Genomic DNA, 19,299 nt, shown 5'->3' on the forward strand with positions numbered 1-19,299 from the left:
ACAACAGAATTGGAATGAAAACAACACAATTTGAATGAAAACAACACAATTTGAATAAAAACAAAAGATGTAGAATGAAAAGAACGGAATTTGAATGAAAACAACGGAGTTAGAATAACAACAATAGAAGTAGACTCAAAAGAACGGAATTTGAATGAAAAGAACGGAATTTGAATGAAAACAACAGAATTTGAATGAAAACAACAGAATTTCAAAGAAAACAACGGAATTTGAATGAAAACAACAGAATTAGAATGAAAACAACAGAATTTGAATGAAAATAACAGAATTTGAAGGAAAACAACAGAATTTGAAAGACAAGAACAGAATTTGAATGAAAACAACGGAATTTGAATGAAAGGAAAAGAAGTAGAATGAAAACAACTGAATTGGAATGAAAACAACACAATTTGAATGAAAACAACGGAATTAGAAGGAAAAGAACAGAATTTGAATAAAAACAACGGAATTAGAATGACAACAATAGAACTAGAATGAAAACAACGGAATTTGAATGAAAACAACGGAGTTAGAATGACAACAATAGAAGTAGAATCAAAAGAACGGAATTTGAATGAAAACAACGGTATTTGAATGAAAACAACAGAATTTGAAAGAAAACAACGGAATTTGCAGGAAAACAACAGAATTTGAAAGAAAAGAACAGAATTTGAATGAAAACAACGGAATTTGAATGAAAGGAAAAGAAGTAGAATGAAAACAACATAATTTGAATGAAAACAACAGAATTTGAATGAAAACAACAGAATTTGAATAAAAACAACAGAATTAGAATGAAAACAACAGAATTTCAATGAAAAGAACACAATTTGAATGAAAACAATGGAATTTGAATGAAAGGAACAGAAGTAGAATGAAAACAACGGAATTTAACTGAAAATGACAGATTTTGAATGAAAACAACGGAGTTAGAATGACAACAATAGAAGTAGAATGAAAACAACGGAATTGGAATGAAAACAACACAATTTGAATGAAAACAACGGAATTTGAATGAAAGGAAAGACGTAGAATGAAAACAACAGAATTTGAATGAAAACAACGGAGTTAGAATGAAAACAAGAGAATTAGAATGAAAACAACACAATTTGAATGAAAACAACAGAATTTGAATGAAAACAACAGAATTTGAATAAAAATAACGGAATTAGAATGAAAACAACAGAATTTCAATGAAAAGAACACAATTTGAATGAAAACAATGGAATTTGATTGAAAACAATGGAATTTGAATGAAAGGAACAGAAGTAGAATGAAAACAACAGAATTTAACTGAAAATGACAGATTTTGAATGAAAACAACGGAGTTAGAATGAAAACAAGAGAATTAGAATGAAAACAACACAATTTGAATGAAAACAACGGAATTTGAATGAAAGGAAAAGACGTAGAATGAAAACAACAGAATTTGAATGAAAACAACGGAGTTAGAATGAAAACAAGAGAATTAGAATGAAAACAACACAATTTGAATGAAAACAACAGAATTTGAATGAAAACAACAGAATTTACTGAAAATAACAGAATTTGAAAGAAAACAACAGAATTTCAATGAAAAGAACACAATTTGAATGAAAACAATGGAATTTGATTGAAAACAACGGAATTTGAATGAAAGGAAAAGAAGTAGAATGAAAAAAACAGAATTGGAATGAAAACAACAGAATTTGAATGAAAACAACGGAATTAGAAGGAAAAGAACAGAATTTGAATAAAAACAACGGAATTAGAATGACAACAATAGAAGTAGAATGAAAACAACGGAATTTGAATGAAAACAACGGAGTTAGAATGACAACAAAAGAAGTAGAATCAAAAGAACGGAATTTGAATCAAAACAACGGTATTTGAATGAAAACAACAGAATTTGAAAGAAAACAATGGAATTTGAAGGAAAACAACAGAATTTGAAAGAAAAGAACAGAATTTGAATGAAAACAACAGAATTTGAATGAAAACAACAGAATTAGAATGAAAACAATGGAATTTGATTGAAAACAACGGAATTTGAATGAAAGGAAAAGAAGTAGAATGAAAACAACAGAATTGGAATGAAAACAACACAATTTGAATGAAAACAACACAATTTGAATAAAAACAAAAGATGTAGAATGAAAAGAACGGAATTTGAATGAAAACAACGGAGTTAGAATAACAACAATAGAAGTAGACTCAAAAGAACGGAATTTGAATGAAAAGAACGGAATTTGAATGAAAACAACAGAATTTGAATGAAAACAACAGAATTTCAAAGAAAACAACGGAATTTGAATGAAAACAACAGAATTAGAATGAAAACAACAGAATTTGAATGAAAATAACAGAATTTGAAGGAAAACAACAGAATTTGAAAGACAAGAACAGAATTTGAATGAAAACAACGGAATTTGAATGAAAGGAAAAGAAGTAGAATGAAAACAACTGAATTGGAATGAAAACAACACAATTTGAATGAAAACAACGGAATTAGAAGGAAAAGAACAGAATTTGAATAAAAACAACGGAATTAGAATGACAACAATAGAACTAGAATGAAAACAACGGAATTTGAATGAAAACAACGGAGTTAGAATGACAACAATAGAAGTAGAATCAAAAGAACGGAATTTGAATGAAAACAACGGTATTTGAATGAAAACAACAGAATTTGAAAGAAAACAACGGAATTTGCAGGAAAACAACAGAATTTGAAAGAAAAGAACAGAATTTGAATGAAAACAACGGAATTTGAATGAAAGGAAAAGAAGTAGAATGAAAACAACATAATTTGAATGAAAACAACAGAATTTGAATGAAAACAACAGAATTTGAATAAAAACAACAGAATTAGAATGAAAACAACAGAATTTCAATGAAAAGAACACAATTTGAATGAAAACAATGGAATTTGAATGAAAGGAACAGAAGTAGAATGAAAACAACGGAATTTAACTGAAAATGACAGATTTTGAATGAAAACAACGGAGTTAGAATGACAACAATAGAAGTAGAATGAAAACAACGGAATTGGAATGAAAACAACACAATTTGAATGAAAACAACGGAATTTGAATGAAAGGAAAAGACGTAGAATGAAAACAACAGAATTTGAATGAAAACAACGGAGTTAGAATGAAAACAAGAGAATTAGAATGAAAACAACACAATTTGAATGAAAACAACAGAATTTGAATGAAAACAACAGAATTTGAATAAAAATAACGGAATTAGAATGAAAACAACAGAATTTCAATGAAAAGAACACAATTTGAATGAAAACAATGGAATTTGATTGAAAACAATGGAATTTGAATGAAAGGAACAGAAGTAGAATGAAAACAACAGAATTTAACTGAAAATGACAGATTTTGAATGAAAACAACGGAGTTAGAATGAAAACAAGAGAATTAGAATGAAAACAACACAATTTGAATGAAAACAACGGAATTTGAATGAAAGGAAAAGACGTAGAATGAAAACAACAGAATTTGAATGAAAACAACGGAGTTAGAATGAAAACAAGAGAATTAGAATGAAAACAACACAATTTGAATGAAAACAACAGAATTTGAATGAAAACAACAGAATTTACTGAAAATAACAGAATTTGAAAGAAAACAACAGAATTTCAATGAAAAGAACACAATTTGAATGAAAACAATGGAATTTGATTGAAAACAACGGAATTTGAATGAAAGGAAAAGAAGTAGAATGAAAAAAACAGAATTGGAATGAAAACAACAGAATTTGAATGAAAACAACGGAATTAGAAGGAAAAGAACAGAATTTGAATAAAAACAACGGAATTAGAATGACAACAATAGAACTAGAATGAAAACAACGGAATTTGAATGAAAACAACGGAGTTAGAATGACAACAATAGAAGTAGAATCAAAAGAACGGAATTTGAATGAAAACAACGGTATTTGAATGAAAACAACAGAATTTGAAAGAAAACAACGGAATTTGCAGGAAAACAACAGAATTTGAAAGAAAAGAACAGAATTTGAATGAAAACAACGGAATTTGAATGAAAGGAAAAGAAGTAGAATGAAAACAACATAATTTGAATGAAAACAACAGAAGTTGAATGAAAACAACAGAATTTGAATAAAAACAACAGAATTAGAATGAAAACAACAGAATTTCAATGAAAAGAACACAATTTGAATGAAAACAATGGAATTTGAATGAAAGGAACAGAAGTAGAATGAAAACAACGGAATTTAACTGAAAATGACAGATTTTGAATGAAAACAACGGAGTTAGAATGACAACAATAGAAGTAGAATGAAAACAACGGAATTGGAATGAAAACAACACAATTTGAATGAAAACAACGGAATTTGAATGAAAGGAAAAGACGTAGAATGAAAACAACAGAATTTGAATGAAAACAACGGAGTTAGAATGAAAACAAGAGAATTAGAATGAAAACAACAGAATTTGAATGAAAACAACAGAATTTGAATGAAAACAACAGAATTTGAATAAAAATAACGGAATTAGAATGAAAACAACAGAATTTCAATGAAAAGAACACAATTTGAATGAAAACAATGGAATTTGATTGAAAACAATGGAATTTGAATGAAAGGAACAGAAGTAGAATGAAAACAACAGAATTTAACTGAAAATGACAGATTTTGAATGAAAACAACGGAGTTAGAATGAAAACAAGAGAATTAGAATGAAAACAACACAATTTGAATGAAAACAACACAATTTGAATGAAAACAAAAGAATTTGAATGAAAGGAACAGAATTAGAATGAAAACAACGGAATTTGAATGAAAACAATGGAATTAGAGTGAAAACAACAGAATCTGACTGAAAATAACAGATTTTGAAAGAAAACAGCGGAACTTCAATGAAAACAACGGAATTAGAATGAAAACAATGGAATTAAAGTGAAAACAACGGAAGTAGAATTAAAACAACAGAATTTGACTGAAAATAACAGATTTTTAAAGAAAACAACAGAGTTTGAAAACAACAACACAATAGAATTTCAAAAGAAACAATAAAATTTGAAGAAAAAGAGAAGAATTAGAAAACAATGGAATTTGCGCGAAAACAACAGAATTTTTAAGAAAAGAACAGAATTTGAATTTGAATTGATGAATTTGAATGAAAACAACGGAATTAGAATGTAAACATCAGATTTTAAAAACAAACAAGAGAATTAGAATAAAAAACAACAGAATAAGAATAAAAACAACGAAATTTGAATCAAAACAACGGAATTAGAATGACAACAACAGAAGTAGAATCAAAAGAATGGAATTTGAATGAAAGGAACAGAAGTAGAATGAAAACAACGGAATTTGAAAACAAACAACAGAATTTGAACGAAAACAAGGAATTTGAATGAAACCAACGGAATAAGAATGAAGAGAATGTGAAAAACAACAACAGAAGAACAATGAAAACAACATAATTAGAATGAAAACAATAGAATTTGAATGACAGGAACAGAATTAGAATGAAAAGAACAGAATTTGAATGAAAACAACGGTATTTGAATGAAAGGAACAGAAATAGAATGAAACGAACGGAATTTGAATTAAAACAACGGAATTTTAAAGGAAAGAACAGAAATAGAATGAAAACAACAGAATGTGAATGAAAACAACAGAATTAGAATGTAAACATCAGAATTTTAAAACAAACAACAAAATTAGAATGAAAACAACGGAATTAGAATGAAAACAATGGAATTAGAATGAAAACAACTGAGTTTTAAAGGAAAGAACAGAAGTAGAATGAAAACAAAAGAATTTGAATGAAAAGAACAGAATTGGAATGAAAACAACGGAATTTGAAAGAAAACAGAAATTCCTTTGTTTACATTCAAATTCTCTTGTTTTCTTTCATTAAAAAAACCAACTTCTTTCATTAAAAAAACAACAACTATGTTGCATCTACTCTTCTGTTTCATTCTAGCCACAGCACCTCATCCATATCACAAGCAATGTTTGCCCTGGCTGATCGGCAGGGCAAATATCGCAAAGCATGACGAATCCAGCTATGAATAGCATTAACTGCCATATCTTCACATGCATCTTCCATAGCTTGGGGAAGGGGTATATATGTGTGTGGATTTCGGTCATACACTTTCCATCTCCAGGCAGAAAAAGATTCCTTATAATGGGCTTGAGGAATGGAGAATATGGAGGGAGATAAACAACTAAAAAGTGTGGGTGGACAGTGAACCAGTTACCGACTCTGAAACAAACATGATACGTAATACAGACTTGGAGTAGTCACTATTGTGAAGCATAATCAGAGTATGAGTATGTACAGTACTGTAATTTATATAGTGTTGAGAGTATGCATTAATTGTGGGATTGTATGGGACTTACTTCCACATGTATTGCAATTCATTGACTCTTTCTGAATTGCATTCAAATGGCACCATGTAGAGCTGGTTCATCCTTAGATTATTTCTGAGGACACGGTCCAGTGTTGATAAGTTGACCTTATCAGTATTTTTGAAATATGTTGTTGTCTTCTATTATTTTTCTTTGTATTTGCTGTACTGTTATGGCATTATTTTCTAGAAGTATGTTAATGATTTCATTCTTCTGTTCAGGAGACAGAAGACGTTCCCGACCACCTCGTGTTGGTAAGCTTTCAGCTCTGCAATACAAATAGTATTCTGTATTCTGTAAAATACTGTGAATAGGCCTACTGTAGGAATACAATATAGGAATACATTTCCCAAATACGTGACACATACTTTACTTTCACATTCTACAGAAGAGTCCACAGGCAATACTGTGTACTCATTGAGTACTGTAAGATTTCTTACCTATTCTCATTTCAGAAAGTCCGGATGATGGATGCTACAGTGCACCTGATCAAATTTGGCTGTACACTTTGCCCAGCCTCCCTCATTGTTAGACCATGGTTGACCACATGGCCAACCAAAGTGGCTTCGATCTCATCGGAGATTACGTTCCTTGGCCTTCATCGTCCTCGTCCTCCTCCTTTTAGTCTCACTCCTCTGGCTCTGCCTCTGTTTCCAAGGTTAGCATCCATTGCTCCAAAACAGAAGAGCTCACCTGTTGCCCTTTTATATAGCTCTGATTTCTTAATTGCAATTATGTGTGAAAGGCAGTGCATTTGGGCAGTGCATTTATCGCATCATATAATGTGTTTTCTGGATACACTGTGCTTTTTCAGGGTTCAGAGATTGATGGCTCCGTGTCAGAGCACTGGCTATGAATTTTAGACGGATCAGGCCTTAACTTAACAAAAAAGTTATCAATAGTTCTTTTCATCTTTTCTTATTACCCACAGCTAAATCCACTTCTGTCAGGCCTAGGCTACTCATTAGAGCTGGGTCTCGTCACTGATTTCTATAATCCATTCGAGTCCGATTCACGAGGTCCCGATTTGATTCAATTTTGACTCAGACAGTCAGAAATATTATAATTCTGATCATTTATCAGTACTGATACATGTGAGACTTCATCAGAGGTGTGAGCACCACAGTAGATTCCTTTGTGTCAAAGTAACTGAGGACAAAACATAAAACATGAAGGAGATTTTCCTGGCCTGGCTTTTTATAGCAGATAACCTTAAAAATATTCTGCAATTTTGCATAATTTTAAAAAGTTTAAATTTCATTAGTATATTCTTGTCCGAGGTCATTTAAGTTAAAAAAAAAAAAAAAAAAAGAAAAAAAAAAAAGACAGCGTCCAACAGCGCTGTAAACAACTGGTGGGTAATAAGCGAATGAATAATGCAGAAAAAAGAGATTTGAGATGGGAAACTGTTCTTGAAGTACACAGAGAGAGAGAGAGAGAGCTGTGCATGAAGTGTGATTTTTATCGTGGTGGAAGCAAAACAGCAAACGTACGAGGGAATTAATGACGACATTTATCAAATGTGAATCGTAGTTTGGATCTTGTTTTGCTGCTCGTTCAGTGAATTTTGGTCGGAGAGAGATAAAACCTGCAGCTCAGAATCTAGCGCAAAAAAAGACGTAAACACAAAGCGCGGACCCGCAGACGCATCAGAATCAGTGAGCTATCGGCTTTCAGCAACGACGGCGTGTCCGTGTACGGGCCGTCGGGTGAGAAAGCCGAGAAAGAGAAAGCTGATTCTGATGCGTCGGGTCCGCTCTGTGTTTACATCTTTGCGTGGAATCCTTTTATCTGCTATTTGCTGTTTGGTGGTTGTTGAAATAGTTTTGTGAGCTTTATCGCTTTATTCAAGCTACTCACCTCTCTCTGTCCACCTAATGTGTGTCTGTTTTGACCACACCGAGACTTTCAGAGTTGCGGAGACTTTTTTTTTTTTTTTTTTCTTTTTTTTACTCAAACAGTTGGTCGCACCGGTGCAACCTAGGATTTTTTTAAGTCGCACCACTGAAAATTTTGGTTGCATTTGCGATCAAATTGGTCGCAGTCCAGAGCCCTGCATGTGATGAGTTAGTAGGAAAAGTAGGGCAATTGAGCTTACCATTTTGAATGAAAGTGTGTTTCTTGTGAAAACAAAGATTTTCTTCATGAAAATTGTGCCAAATGCAGAGAATTGTGTGTAGTGTTTTGAAAAAAAAAGTGTATTTGAGTGTAAAGCGGGAATTGTGTTTGTAGTTTAGCAGGATTGGTTCAGGGTGTTGGTGCATCAGATACATGTTGTCATTGTGTCTGAAGTACAAGTAATTGTGTGTAAATAACTGGGAAAAACTGTAAAAGGGGTTTTTTCCTTCCCACTGTCAACAGAGTTCTTGCTCATAAGGGGGTCATGTGATTGTTGGGGTTTTTGCTGTTTTCTTTTTATTATTGTAAGGTCTTTTCTTTACAATATAAAGGTACAACATTTGCGGGAGTTGACCATCTCATTCTGAGCAGACTGATGTTTTACAGCTGGATGTTAATGTTTGGGTGATGTCATGTTTAGTTTTCTGGTACACGTGTTGTCGGTTCTGTTTTATAAATAAAGTTCTTCAGTAAAATCAAAAGAAAACTTCTGATTTGATTTTCGTGTTTTCCCAATGACTCCAGCAGGGGGCAAATAAGGAGCACAGTCCTATTTTACAGAACTAGAAGAAGAAGGAGAGGAGGAGATCTCGCGATACTTCACTGGGCGGCAGTTGGTTCTTTGTGTGCAGCAGGGAACGTGCGTGTTAGGATCGACAGATCATCTCATCTTCCAACTGCGGATCGATATCTGACCCAATCACACCAGATCACCTGTCCGGACTCCCACAGGTAAGAACGGTGACGTCTTTGAGTGTCAAGGTGCGAGTGGCCGAGTAGCCTCGTGGTGTGCCCGCGGTGCTAACAACGGCTAATGCTAGCAGCTCCGCGGCCTCACTGTGCGCGCTTTTGTTTTACCCACTTTACCTGCTTACCTATCCACATGTGAGACCCGACTGTAACGAGAACTGGACCGGAACGGGAAACCTACAGGTTTTTCTGAGAAACGCCAGCGATCTCTGTAATTAAGTTAGTGATTAAGTAAATATGTGTTAATCCATTAAGTTAATGTGTTCACCTGGACCTGTGGGCGGTGCTTCAGCGGTTAGACGGTTCTCGGGGTGTCAGGCAGGTAAATGTAGTTCTAGAGCTCTTTGGTTGGTTAGAAATGTTGATGACATTGTCAGACGTCATTCTGATTGGCAGTGCTTGGGGTCAGAGGTCATCTTATAGAAACAAAGCAAACAGGATGTAAAGGAAATGGTGCTTCTTAAAGGCCGAGAAACATCTGGAATCAGTGTCTTGATGCATGCTCAATCATCCAGGTAAGTAATTCCCAAAAGGTTGATTCTGTTAATCTTGATGTGGCTTTTCCAATGGGAGAAACATTTCATCCTCATGTAGGTGACTTCTTCAGTCTCAGCTGACTGCATGACTCCATGACTCCATTGTTTATTCAGTAGGCTAGCTTCCGTTGTTGTGCAAATGTACTGTTTATAAGGTTGGAAACCTGCAGTCAGCTGAGACTGAAGAAGTCACTTGGATAGTGATGAAACGTTTCTCCCACTGAAAACGTCCAGATGAACATAATCAACATTTTGGGATCTGGAATCAACATCTGCACATTGATCCACAGAGAACACCCGGATTTCACAGGTGCTTCTCAATCAATAATGCTACTGTAGCAACAGGAACATAAGATAGTACGGAGTGAAATGACCTGTGAACATTGCGACTCAGATCACAGATGGAAAATTGGCACGCTGCAAAGGGCCACAGATCGGACTCAAACCCGGGCCACTGCTTTCTGGCTATGTGGCATGTGGTCGCCTGCTCACCCACTGAGCTAAACTGGTGACCCATCATCAGAGAGTTACTGGTTTGGGTTTCCTGATTGAAACAGATTGAGTTCTGATCACCTTCAGTTTATGGATCGAGTAGCTTGCAAATGATAAGCAATGATCAATAATCAGCTGCTTTTGCTGCTTTTCCCAGACGCAGTTAACTTCCTGAATCATTTCCATGGCGCAAAGACGAGGACACATCAGGTACCTGAAGGTGAGTGGATCAGTAGTGATCAAGTGTTTTTAACCTGTTCAGAGGCTGTGCTGTGAAGCAGGTTCAACAAATTCAAGCTTTCTTTCAGTTAACCAGCTTAACAAAATGATAGCATGAAGACCAAACATCAAACTGTTTCTGCATTTTCTACATCAGCAGCTGAACATATGCATCATATGACTTCACACCTGGGCTTCGGCCATGATGTCACCCAGAGGCCATTGAACAGGTTTTACAAATAAAATGATGAGCAGAGGATCTCTGTCTCACTGACTCAGACCGTAAATGACAGAATTGGTGAAAACAAGGCAGTTCCATCAGATTTAAACCTGCTCCTGACCATGTGATTGGCACCCGTTACCATGGTGATCTCATAGGTGCAAAGAATGCCACCTTTGTGGCACAGAACTCTGAGTTTAAGCTTGCTAAGTCGGTAATCTGGCTTTGTACTACAAATGTAATCGCAAAGAGAATTCCGAGCTTCTCTAAAAACTGGAGCCTATGATTCCTTTGGGTGATCTGGTTCTGGGTCAAGCCGCTGAGACTTTTTCAGGTGATTTTCAGACTGAACATTCATACGAACACTTTTTACTATACCTCACTGCTTTCTGTTTCGCCTTCACGCCCGATAAATGCATCATAGAGCAGCTCAGGCTTCGGTGTCTTGCTCAAGGACAGTTGGACTGCAGCAGAACCACTAACCTTCCAATTAGTAGATGAGTGTCACCCATCCCAAATGACAGAATCTGAATCTGTGAACATGTGTCAGCATGAAATGTAATCAGATTACAGTCAGACTGTCTGCTTATAAAATGTCACTTTAAACACATTTAGTTCAGTTTGGGTCTGAAAGTCATTTCAGCCTTATCATCATTAAAATCCATCATTGAGCCTGACGATTGATCGCTGATTGATGTCATGTAAACGGTGATTCTACAATAACTGTAATCGGATTACACTCAAACTGTCACTGGACATTTGATTCTAAATTGTAATCTGTCATTGATGGAATAGCTGTCTCTGTGCTGATATATTGATTAGTGATTGGTTAGGACTGACTTATTAGCTGTGACTTTATGAAAGCAAGGGTCAGTCAGCTGATTCAGGTCCAGGAGGAGTCAGAGGGAACACCTGTCAGAGGTTAGCCAAAGTTTAGTTTAGTTCCCAAAATTTGTTACCATGGTGGCTGATTCAGTTAATTCTCTTTCTCGAACAGAAACCCAAGTCTATCTTATGTCAGGCTTAACAAACTCAGAGTTTTAATTCAATTTAATTTAATTTATATAGCGTCAAATCACAACAAAAGTCGCCTCAAGGCGAACCCACTTCCTGAATCAGGGCCTGGGGATTAGTGCATGTTTACGAGAGGTGTGTGTGGTGTGTGTGTTTCAGGTGTGTGAGGTTCAGAACTCTCAGGGTGATGTCAGAGACGCTTCGCTCGCCGCTAAAGGAGCTGCTGGAAATGTGAGTGCTACGCTTTGATTGGCTGAATCTGTTCACTTCCTTTATTCTGGCATCTTTTTGACTTTAGTGAAAGTGATGATGGTGATGATGTAATGACCTCAGGAGCTGTACGATAACGGGTACGGCGAGCAGATGATGGAGGACGAAGACGCGCGCACGAACCTGATTGTGAACTACCTGCCGCAGAGCATGAGCCAGGACGAGCTACGCAGCCTCTTCAGCAGTGTTGGCGAGGTCGAGTCTGCCAAGCTCATCCGCGACAAAGTGGCAGGTAACGATGAAAGTACTGCTAATGTAGTGCTGAAGTACCACTAATACAGTACTACTGAAGTGCTGCTGCAGTATCACTGTTAGTACCACTACTGCAGTACTACAGTAGAATCACTGTAGTACTTTTGAGTACCTGGACTGCAGCAGGCGCTCAGCTCCACAATCGTACTGCAGTATTATTCAGGTAGTGCTTTGGTATTACTGGGGTACTGTTACACACAGTAGTACTGTGGTATTACTTTGCTCACTACTAACGATGCTAATTTTACTAAAGACAAATACCAGATTACTTTTGAAGCATTATAAGTTTTACTGTGAATATGTTTTATTTCAGTACTTGAAGTAAATGTATTTCAGCATTAACACGTGTACTTGTTCATTCTTCATTGTACTTCTTTCTACTCCTGATGCTGCGCAGTAGGTCACAGCTGTATTTTGCAGTAGTTGTAGTATCAGTACATAGTCGTTATAGTACTGTTTACAGTATTTCCTGTTCACTGTTGTTTTTGGGGGGGTTTCAAGACGATCAGCTGATTTTGTTTGTTTTGGGGGTTTTTTAACTCTGTTTTTTTGTTCTTCTTTTTTTAGGTGAATTTTGTGATTTTTCTCTTTTTTTTTTTTTGTCATAAAACAATTTGGATATTTTTGTTGTTGTAATCTTCATTTTTTTTCACACCAGGTTTAATGACATCAAAGTGTCTAACAGGTACTTAATGCTGATTGGTTACATCAGGGCTGGGCGAACAAAGTAAATAAAAAGTTATTTATTGAATGATTCAAAACAAATTAAAGAATGATTTAGAAACAAGGTGTGGTGAGAATATGTTGACACTAACTGAACTTCTTGTTTTTTATTTTATAAGAATTTGAAACTTTGTAATTACATTTTGAGGCGACGGCCGTCTGGTGATGAATGTCTTCAGATGACACGTGGCTTGGTTGCAGGTTTTCAGGTCTTCTGCCCTACAGCAGAAACAGAATAACTTTGATTGGCGAGTAAACGGCGAGCATGTCAGTGCCTGAGCAAAGAATGAAAGTTTTGGTTGAAATTTTTTCGTCCAGCCTCTGATAAAGGTGTTTTGTTTTTTATTTTTTGTGGGGTTTTATTTTGTTTGTTTTTTAAAAAATATTTTCACCTGTTTGATTTTTTTTTTTTCAGGCTGTTTGTAAAACTTTAAAAATATTTGAAGATTTTTTTTGTTCTGAACAAGTCGAGAAAACAGTCGTGTGGGGTGATGCAGGATTACATCCTGCCAGCATGTAATCGTCAGGTCGTCGTGCGTTCAGTACAACCATTATGGCTAACCACCGTCATGTCAAAGTAATATATCTTTAACCTCATTCACTGATGACGATAAATTATTTACTTCCATGGACAGATCTTACCTGAACTGGTCAAATCAGGTGAGATCTTACCTTTTCAGATAAAAATAAATTAATATTTTTATTGAATATTTAAACATTTAATCTGGATTTTATTTCACCACGATGTGAATGCAGTTTTTATTTTCATCACTTTATTTTCTGTGAGAACTAATTTGTGTTGAAGTGTAACAGGAGAGATGGCCTTTAACCTCTTTGTTTGTGGTAAGTTTTTTTTCCGAAGTTGATTGTTTATTTTTATTTTTTTTTAAATAGCCAATGTACCTTGCAGTGCCACCTTCCTGTTTTGAGAGCTAAAACGTGGCAGGTGCGCGGCGGTCAGGCGGCATGGTGGGTGGCGGCAGGTTTTCCCGGTTTGTTCAGAAAACTGATGTTTTCCAATTGACTGTATGGATCTCTGTACTTAGTGTGAACTCTGTGTTTGTTTCTATCAGACTGTGTAGCAGCTGTAACAGACGCTTTTGTTTTTTATTTTGTTGTTTTCCTTTGTGTTTCTCTAGGCCACAGTTTAGGTTACGGCTTTGTTAACTTTGTTAACCCTAGTGATGCAGAGAGGGCTATCAGTACCCTCAATGGCCTGAGGCTACAGTCTAAAACTATCAAGGTAACGTGCCACAGGTGCTCTTTGTTTTTCCTGTCTCAACTGATGTGTTATGTTCCCCGGACAGTAGAGGGCACTCTCACCTGTCTGATGGACGAAGGTATTTTCAAACTCTGCTGTTTTGTTTTTATTGTTTTCGCACCGACACGTGTCAACACTGAATCTGTGAATTTCTTCAATTCAGTGAGACAACGTACTGCACCTTTTACTTTCAGACATTAATGATATTAATGCTTTTATTTTGGTGATCAGAGCCTGTTTGGATGCTTTTATTTTGTGTTTTGTTTTGTTGTTTGGAAAAATTGTGGATTTTTATTTATTTTTATTGAATATTTAAAAATTTAAATCTGGATTTTATTTGAACTCAATGTAACTGTATTTTTTATTTTTATCACTGTTTGTTTTCTGTGACAATTAATTTGTAAAGATGATCAGCTGACTTACTTCCTGTCACTTCCCTGCAGGTTTCATTTGCACGGCCGAGTTCGGACGCCATCAAAGATGCGAACCTGTATATCAGTGGTTTGCCACGGACTCTCAGTCAGCAGGACGTGGAGGACATGTTCTCGCACTACGGTCGCATCATCAATTCTAGAGTGTTAGTGGACCAGGCTTCAGGTAATGCACGCGCTCACTAAGCTCAGGGTCATGTGATGGGTTGTGATATTTGGAACTGAAAAAATTCTGTTCTGGTTGGCTGTTTAGGTCTGTCACGTGGCGTGGCCTTCATCCGCTTTGATAAGAGGGCTGAGGCCGATGACGCTGTCAAACACCTGAACGGACACACGCCTCCCGGCAGCGCTGAGCCAATCACGGTCAAGTTTGCTGCCAATCCCAACCAGGCCAGGAACTCCCAGATGATGTCACAGATGTATCATGGCCAATCACGACGTTTTGGGGGGCCCGTCCATCACCAGGCACAAAGGTTCCGGTATGCTGACCTGCTCAGAATAATCTGATTACTGTACTCTAACCTCTGTTGTCCCTAGATCCAGCAGCTGATTAACTTAGATGTTTGTTACTGTTTGACGAGAATCAGTTAATCTGCAGCTGCCTAATACTTCGTGTGTCCAGGTTTTCTCCAATGAGCACCGACCACATGAGCGGAGGGGGTGGGGCCTCGGGGAGCTCATCCTCTGGTTGGTGCATCTTCATCTACAACCTGGGCCAGGAAGCTGACGAGGCCATGCTGTGGCAGATGTTTGGCCCGTTCGGCGCAGTCTTGAATGTGAAAGTGATCCGAGATTTTAACACCAATAAGTGCAAAGGCTTTGGCTTTGTTACAATGGCAAACTATGAGGAAGCTGCCATGGCGATCCACAGCCTGAACGGGTACCGCCTGGGGGACAAAGTCCTGCAGGTCTCATTCAAGACCAGCAAGGGGCACAAATAGAGGAGGGGGCGAGGCTAAAACTAATAACAGGTGTTTTTGTTTTTGTTTTTTGTCTGTTTTGTCAGTTTTTCCCAGCATGCCCTGTTTCTTTATGTCAGTAAGTAATTTTTCTGACTGTGTGGGCGTTCATCCACAATAAAGGACTGAAACCTGCAGTATGACTGACAGCTGACTGTCACCATGGTTATGAACATAACTGGAGTTGTATCAATTTCTGCAGGTTTACATTTGGGGTCAAAGGATACGGAAACTAAATCTGCTCTTTTCTGATTTGAGTAAAACGTTCAGTTGGTTTTATGTACAGTTTATGTAAATGATGTCATGGTAACCACTGACAACCGATTAAAGGATTAAAAGTTTGGACAGGTAACCTGACGTTATCATGTCAGGTGATCAGGTCAGTGTTAGACGATTAGTTTCATGTTGTACAGGTGAGGTAGAGGAATGCACCTGATGAACAGGTAACTGATGTGAAGTCAATTTTCATTTGTTTTATTTTTGTATTGCAGCTTCATTGTGACATTTATTCAGCAATAAATCTGTTATTGTGAAAACATAACCTGTGTCTGAATGTTTGTCTCCCCTTTGTCTGAATTTCTTTAAACTGTCAAACTTTTTCTTTATCGATGGACACAAAGTGTAGAGTTTATTTTATTATTTCTGTGTCGTTGCATATTCAGTACAATGGCGTGATTGAGCGATGACAAATGCAGTGATCTGTTTGGACAAATCTGTTTATTTGGATCCAAAACATCAGAAAAATCTAGCTCGGTTTGAAAAAATAAATGCCACAAATTTGTCCTGTGGAATTACGCATCCTGTGTGTAAGAATAGGTAAGTCCGAAAATATTTTTAATGTACGGAATTTACGCATCCTGTGTGAAAGTTTTACTGGGAGCCAGTTATAGAGGACCACAGGGCCACACGCATTAAAATAAAGAATTCTCTGCTTAAATTATGAATTGTAAAATAAATCATCCATTTGTGAATTCATTTTCAATAGAAACAGATTTTCAAAAACCATTTTCGAATAGAAAGCCCTGTCTTACTAATATTTTCTATATATCGTACTTGTTTCAATCTGTCATCTAAATTCTTTAAAGGTATAGGGTTCAATTTATTGTGCACCAAAATATCCTTTAGATTTCTATTTTTTCTATAAGCTGTAACCTTTTTAAATTGCTGTAAAGGAGGAAGGGCTTGTTGGGCCATCAAAAAAGAGGTATTAAGAGCTTGATTCAAGACTCCGATGTGTCTAGAAAAGGTGATTACAAACTGAATCAATTCACTCTGATTATTCCCCCTAATTGTTGGCTGATCCTATCAAAGAGTGCTTTCACTTCACTTTAAATCTGCCGTAAAAAGCGGACTGAGTAACCTCTAGGTCCTAAAGCCTTAAACAACGCTGAAGTAGCTTCTTCCACATGCATCTTAAAGGTACAGATACGATGGAATCTAATCAATTGAGATTTAATAATACTCCTAAAAACATGTCTAGGATGAAAAAAAAATTATATAACAGTATGTGTCTATCTGTATCCTTAAAACAACCCTTGGGACATAACGACTGTTTTCTCGACTTGTTCAGAACAAAAAAAATCTTCAAATATTTTTAAAGTTTTACAAACAGCCTGAAAAAAAAAATCAAACAGGTGAAAATATTTTTTAAAAAACAAACAAAATAAAACCCCACAAAAAATAAAAAACAAAACACCTAAAGAAAACTATTGTGTCTAAAAAGTTAACTTGGAATTTATGTCGTTGAAATTGTAACTTCATTAAAGGGGTGGTGATTGTTCAATTTATCAAAAAAGATTTTGAAATCTTCTAAGCCATGTGTCCAAATACCAAGGGCTTGGCGATAACCACAGTCATCATGTGACGATCATCAATAACTGGGGAAGTATAAGCACAGTGGGGAAATTTTGTGTGAGTGGTGTTGGTAGCGGTAGGCTCGTGCCTGCCAAGTTTGGTGCCAATCGGAGAAGGTTAAATTTTGAGCCCCTTAGGTGCCCACTGTGGTATTTAAAGGCCTGCGAGGGAGTGGCTGGTTGAGTCATGGTTGCGAGGTAGGAAATTGAGGTATGTGTACCATAGGATAGAGCTGGAGGAGACCTTTTGGGCAATATAGCACATGCTGGATGTAGGAGGTATAGAAGCTGAGTTGGGAATGAAAAAAAGGGTTCTATTTTGAGGACCCATAATGCATTGGAAGAAGGACATAATGATTTTTTTTTTCACTTTTTGCATTTTATATATATAATTTTTATTAATTGTCTGTTTCTGTGTGTCTGTGTGTCTATGTTTGTTTGTTTTGTATCCCTCTACAATGTGAATTGCAGCCCAGTGATGCTCCAATTCAAATTTGACATTGCTTTGACAATGCCTCCATCTAGTGGTGAAACAGTTTGCAGCAAACTAACTGGAGCGTGCCTCACCAGGAGAGAGTTATTAGGGCTCTCAGAAAAAATCCCAGCCTTGGAGATCTTCTGGTGAGAGCCTAATTGGAGGGGAGAGTCAAAATGCCCCCCACACAATATCCACACTGAATCAGTTTCTTTCCATTCCGTTGAGTCCACTCTGACTCACCTCTCCCTGTGTTGCAGTGCCTCCAATCTACAGTTCACTCATGTGCCACTATCATCCCTGGATCTCCTGTATCTAGCTTTCACTCCTGTTCACGTAACTTTCATAGCTATAATCAGCGTATGCCTCCCACAGTTAGTGTTTCTATGACTAGGTGTGCATGACCTTGTATATAGCTTTGTAGTTTTATGATGCCTCGCAGTTCATGTTATTAGGATTTACCTTAGCTTTGCCCTCGCACCTGTATATAGTCACTGGCAGAGTTTATCCCACAGCCATTGTTATAGTTCGCTTGCTCTCAGCTCATATTGTGTCACGTCCTGTACATATCACTGTTTACACCACATGAACTTCTTCACAAATAAAATTTTTATCATTAGAGAAAAAATTACCAATAATCATCCCACAGATGTAATATTATCTACAGCTACTCTTAGTACCATCGATGTTAAGTTAGACTCTTTTTCTCCAATTGATCTTTCTGAGTTAACTTCAATAATTAATTCCTCCAAACCATCAACGTGTCTTTTAGACCCCATTCCTACAAAACTGCTCAAAGAAGTCCTGCCATTAATTAATTCTTCGATCTTAAATATGATCAACCTATCTCTAATAATCGGCTATGTACCACAGGCCTTCAAGCTGGCTGTAGTTAAACCTTTACTTAAAAAGCCATCTCTAGACCCAGCTGTCTTAGCTAATTATAGGCCAATCTCCAACCTTCCTTTCATATCAAAAATCCTTGAAAGAGTAGTTGTCAAACAGCTAACAGATCATCTGCAGAGGAATGGCTTATTTGAAGAGTTTCAGTCAGGTTTCAGAGCTCATCACAGCACAGAAACAGCTTTAGTGAAGGTTACAAATGATCTTCTTATGGCCTCTGACAGTGGACTCATCTCTGTGCTTGTCCTGCTAGACCTCAGTGCTGCGTTCGATACTGTTGACCATAATATCCTATTAGAGCGATTAGAACATGCTGTAGGTATTACAGGTACTGCACTGCAGTGGTTTGTATCATATCTATCTAATAGACTCCAGTTTGTACATGTAAATGGAGAGTCCTCTTCACACACTAAGGTTAAATATGGTGTTCCACAGGGTTCAGTGCTAG

At 36.5% G+C, this 19,299-nt stretch overlaps 1 protein-coding gene across 2 annotated transcripts; it reads left to right on the forward strand.

Annotated features, from left to right (window-relative positions):
- Positions 1-8,522: 8,522 nt before the first annotated feature.
- Positions 8,523-16,161, forward strand: LOC100695900 (ELAV-like protein 1). Of its 2 annotated transcripts, XM_013268129.3 has the most exons (8): positions 8,523-9,225; positions 10,429-10,491; positions 11,884-11,955; positions 12,058-12,226; positions 14,109-14,212; positions 14,674-14,827; positions 14,915-15,140; positions 15,284-16,161. In XM_013268129.3, the coding sequence occupies exons 2-8, from the start codon at positions 10,456-10,458 to the stop codon at positions 15,600-15,602; spliced, it is 1,080 nt and encodes a 359-aa protein (XP_013123583.1). In that variant the 5' UTR covers positions 8,523-9,225; positions 10,429-10,455; the 3' UTR covers positions 15,603-16,161. The 2 variants fall into 2 exon arrangements, with proteins under 2 accessions (XP_013123583.1, XP_025758696.1); XM_025902911.1 differs by lacking the exon at positions 11,884-11,955 and having other exon boundaries at positions 12,023-12,226.
- The last annotated feature ends 3,138 nt before the right edge of the window (positions 16,162-19,299 follow it).

Source organism: Oreochromis niloticus, linkage group LG23 (assembly GCF_001858045.2).
Source record: "Oreochromis niloticus isolate F11D_XX linkage group LG23, O_niloticus_UMD_NMBU, whole genome shotgun sequence".
NCBI lineage: Eukaryota > Metazoa > Chordata > Actinopteri > Cichliformes > Cichlidae > Oreochromis > Oreochromis niloticus.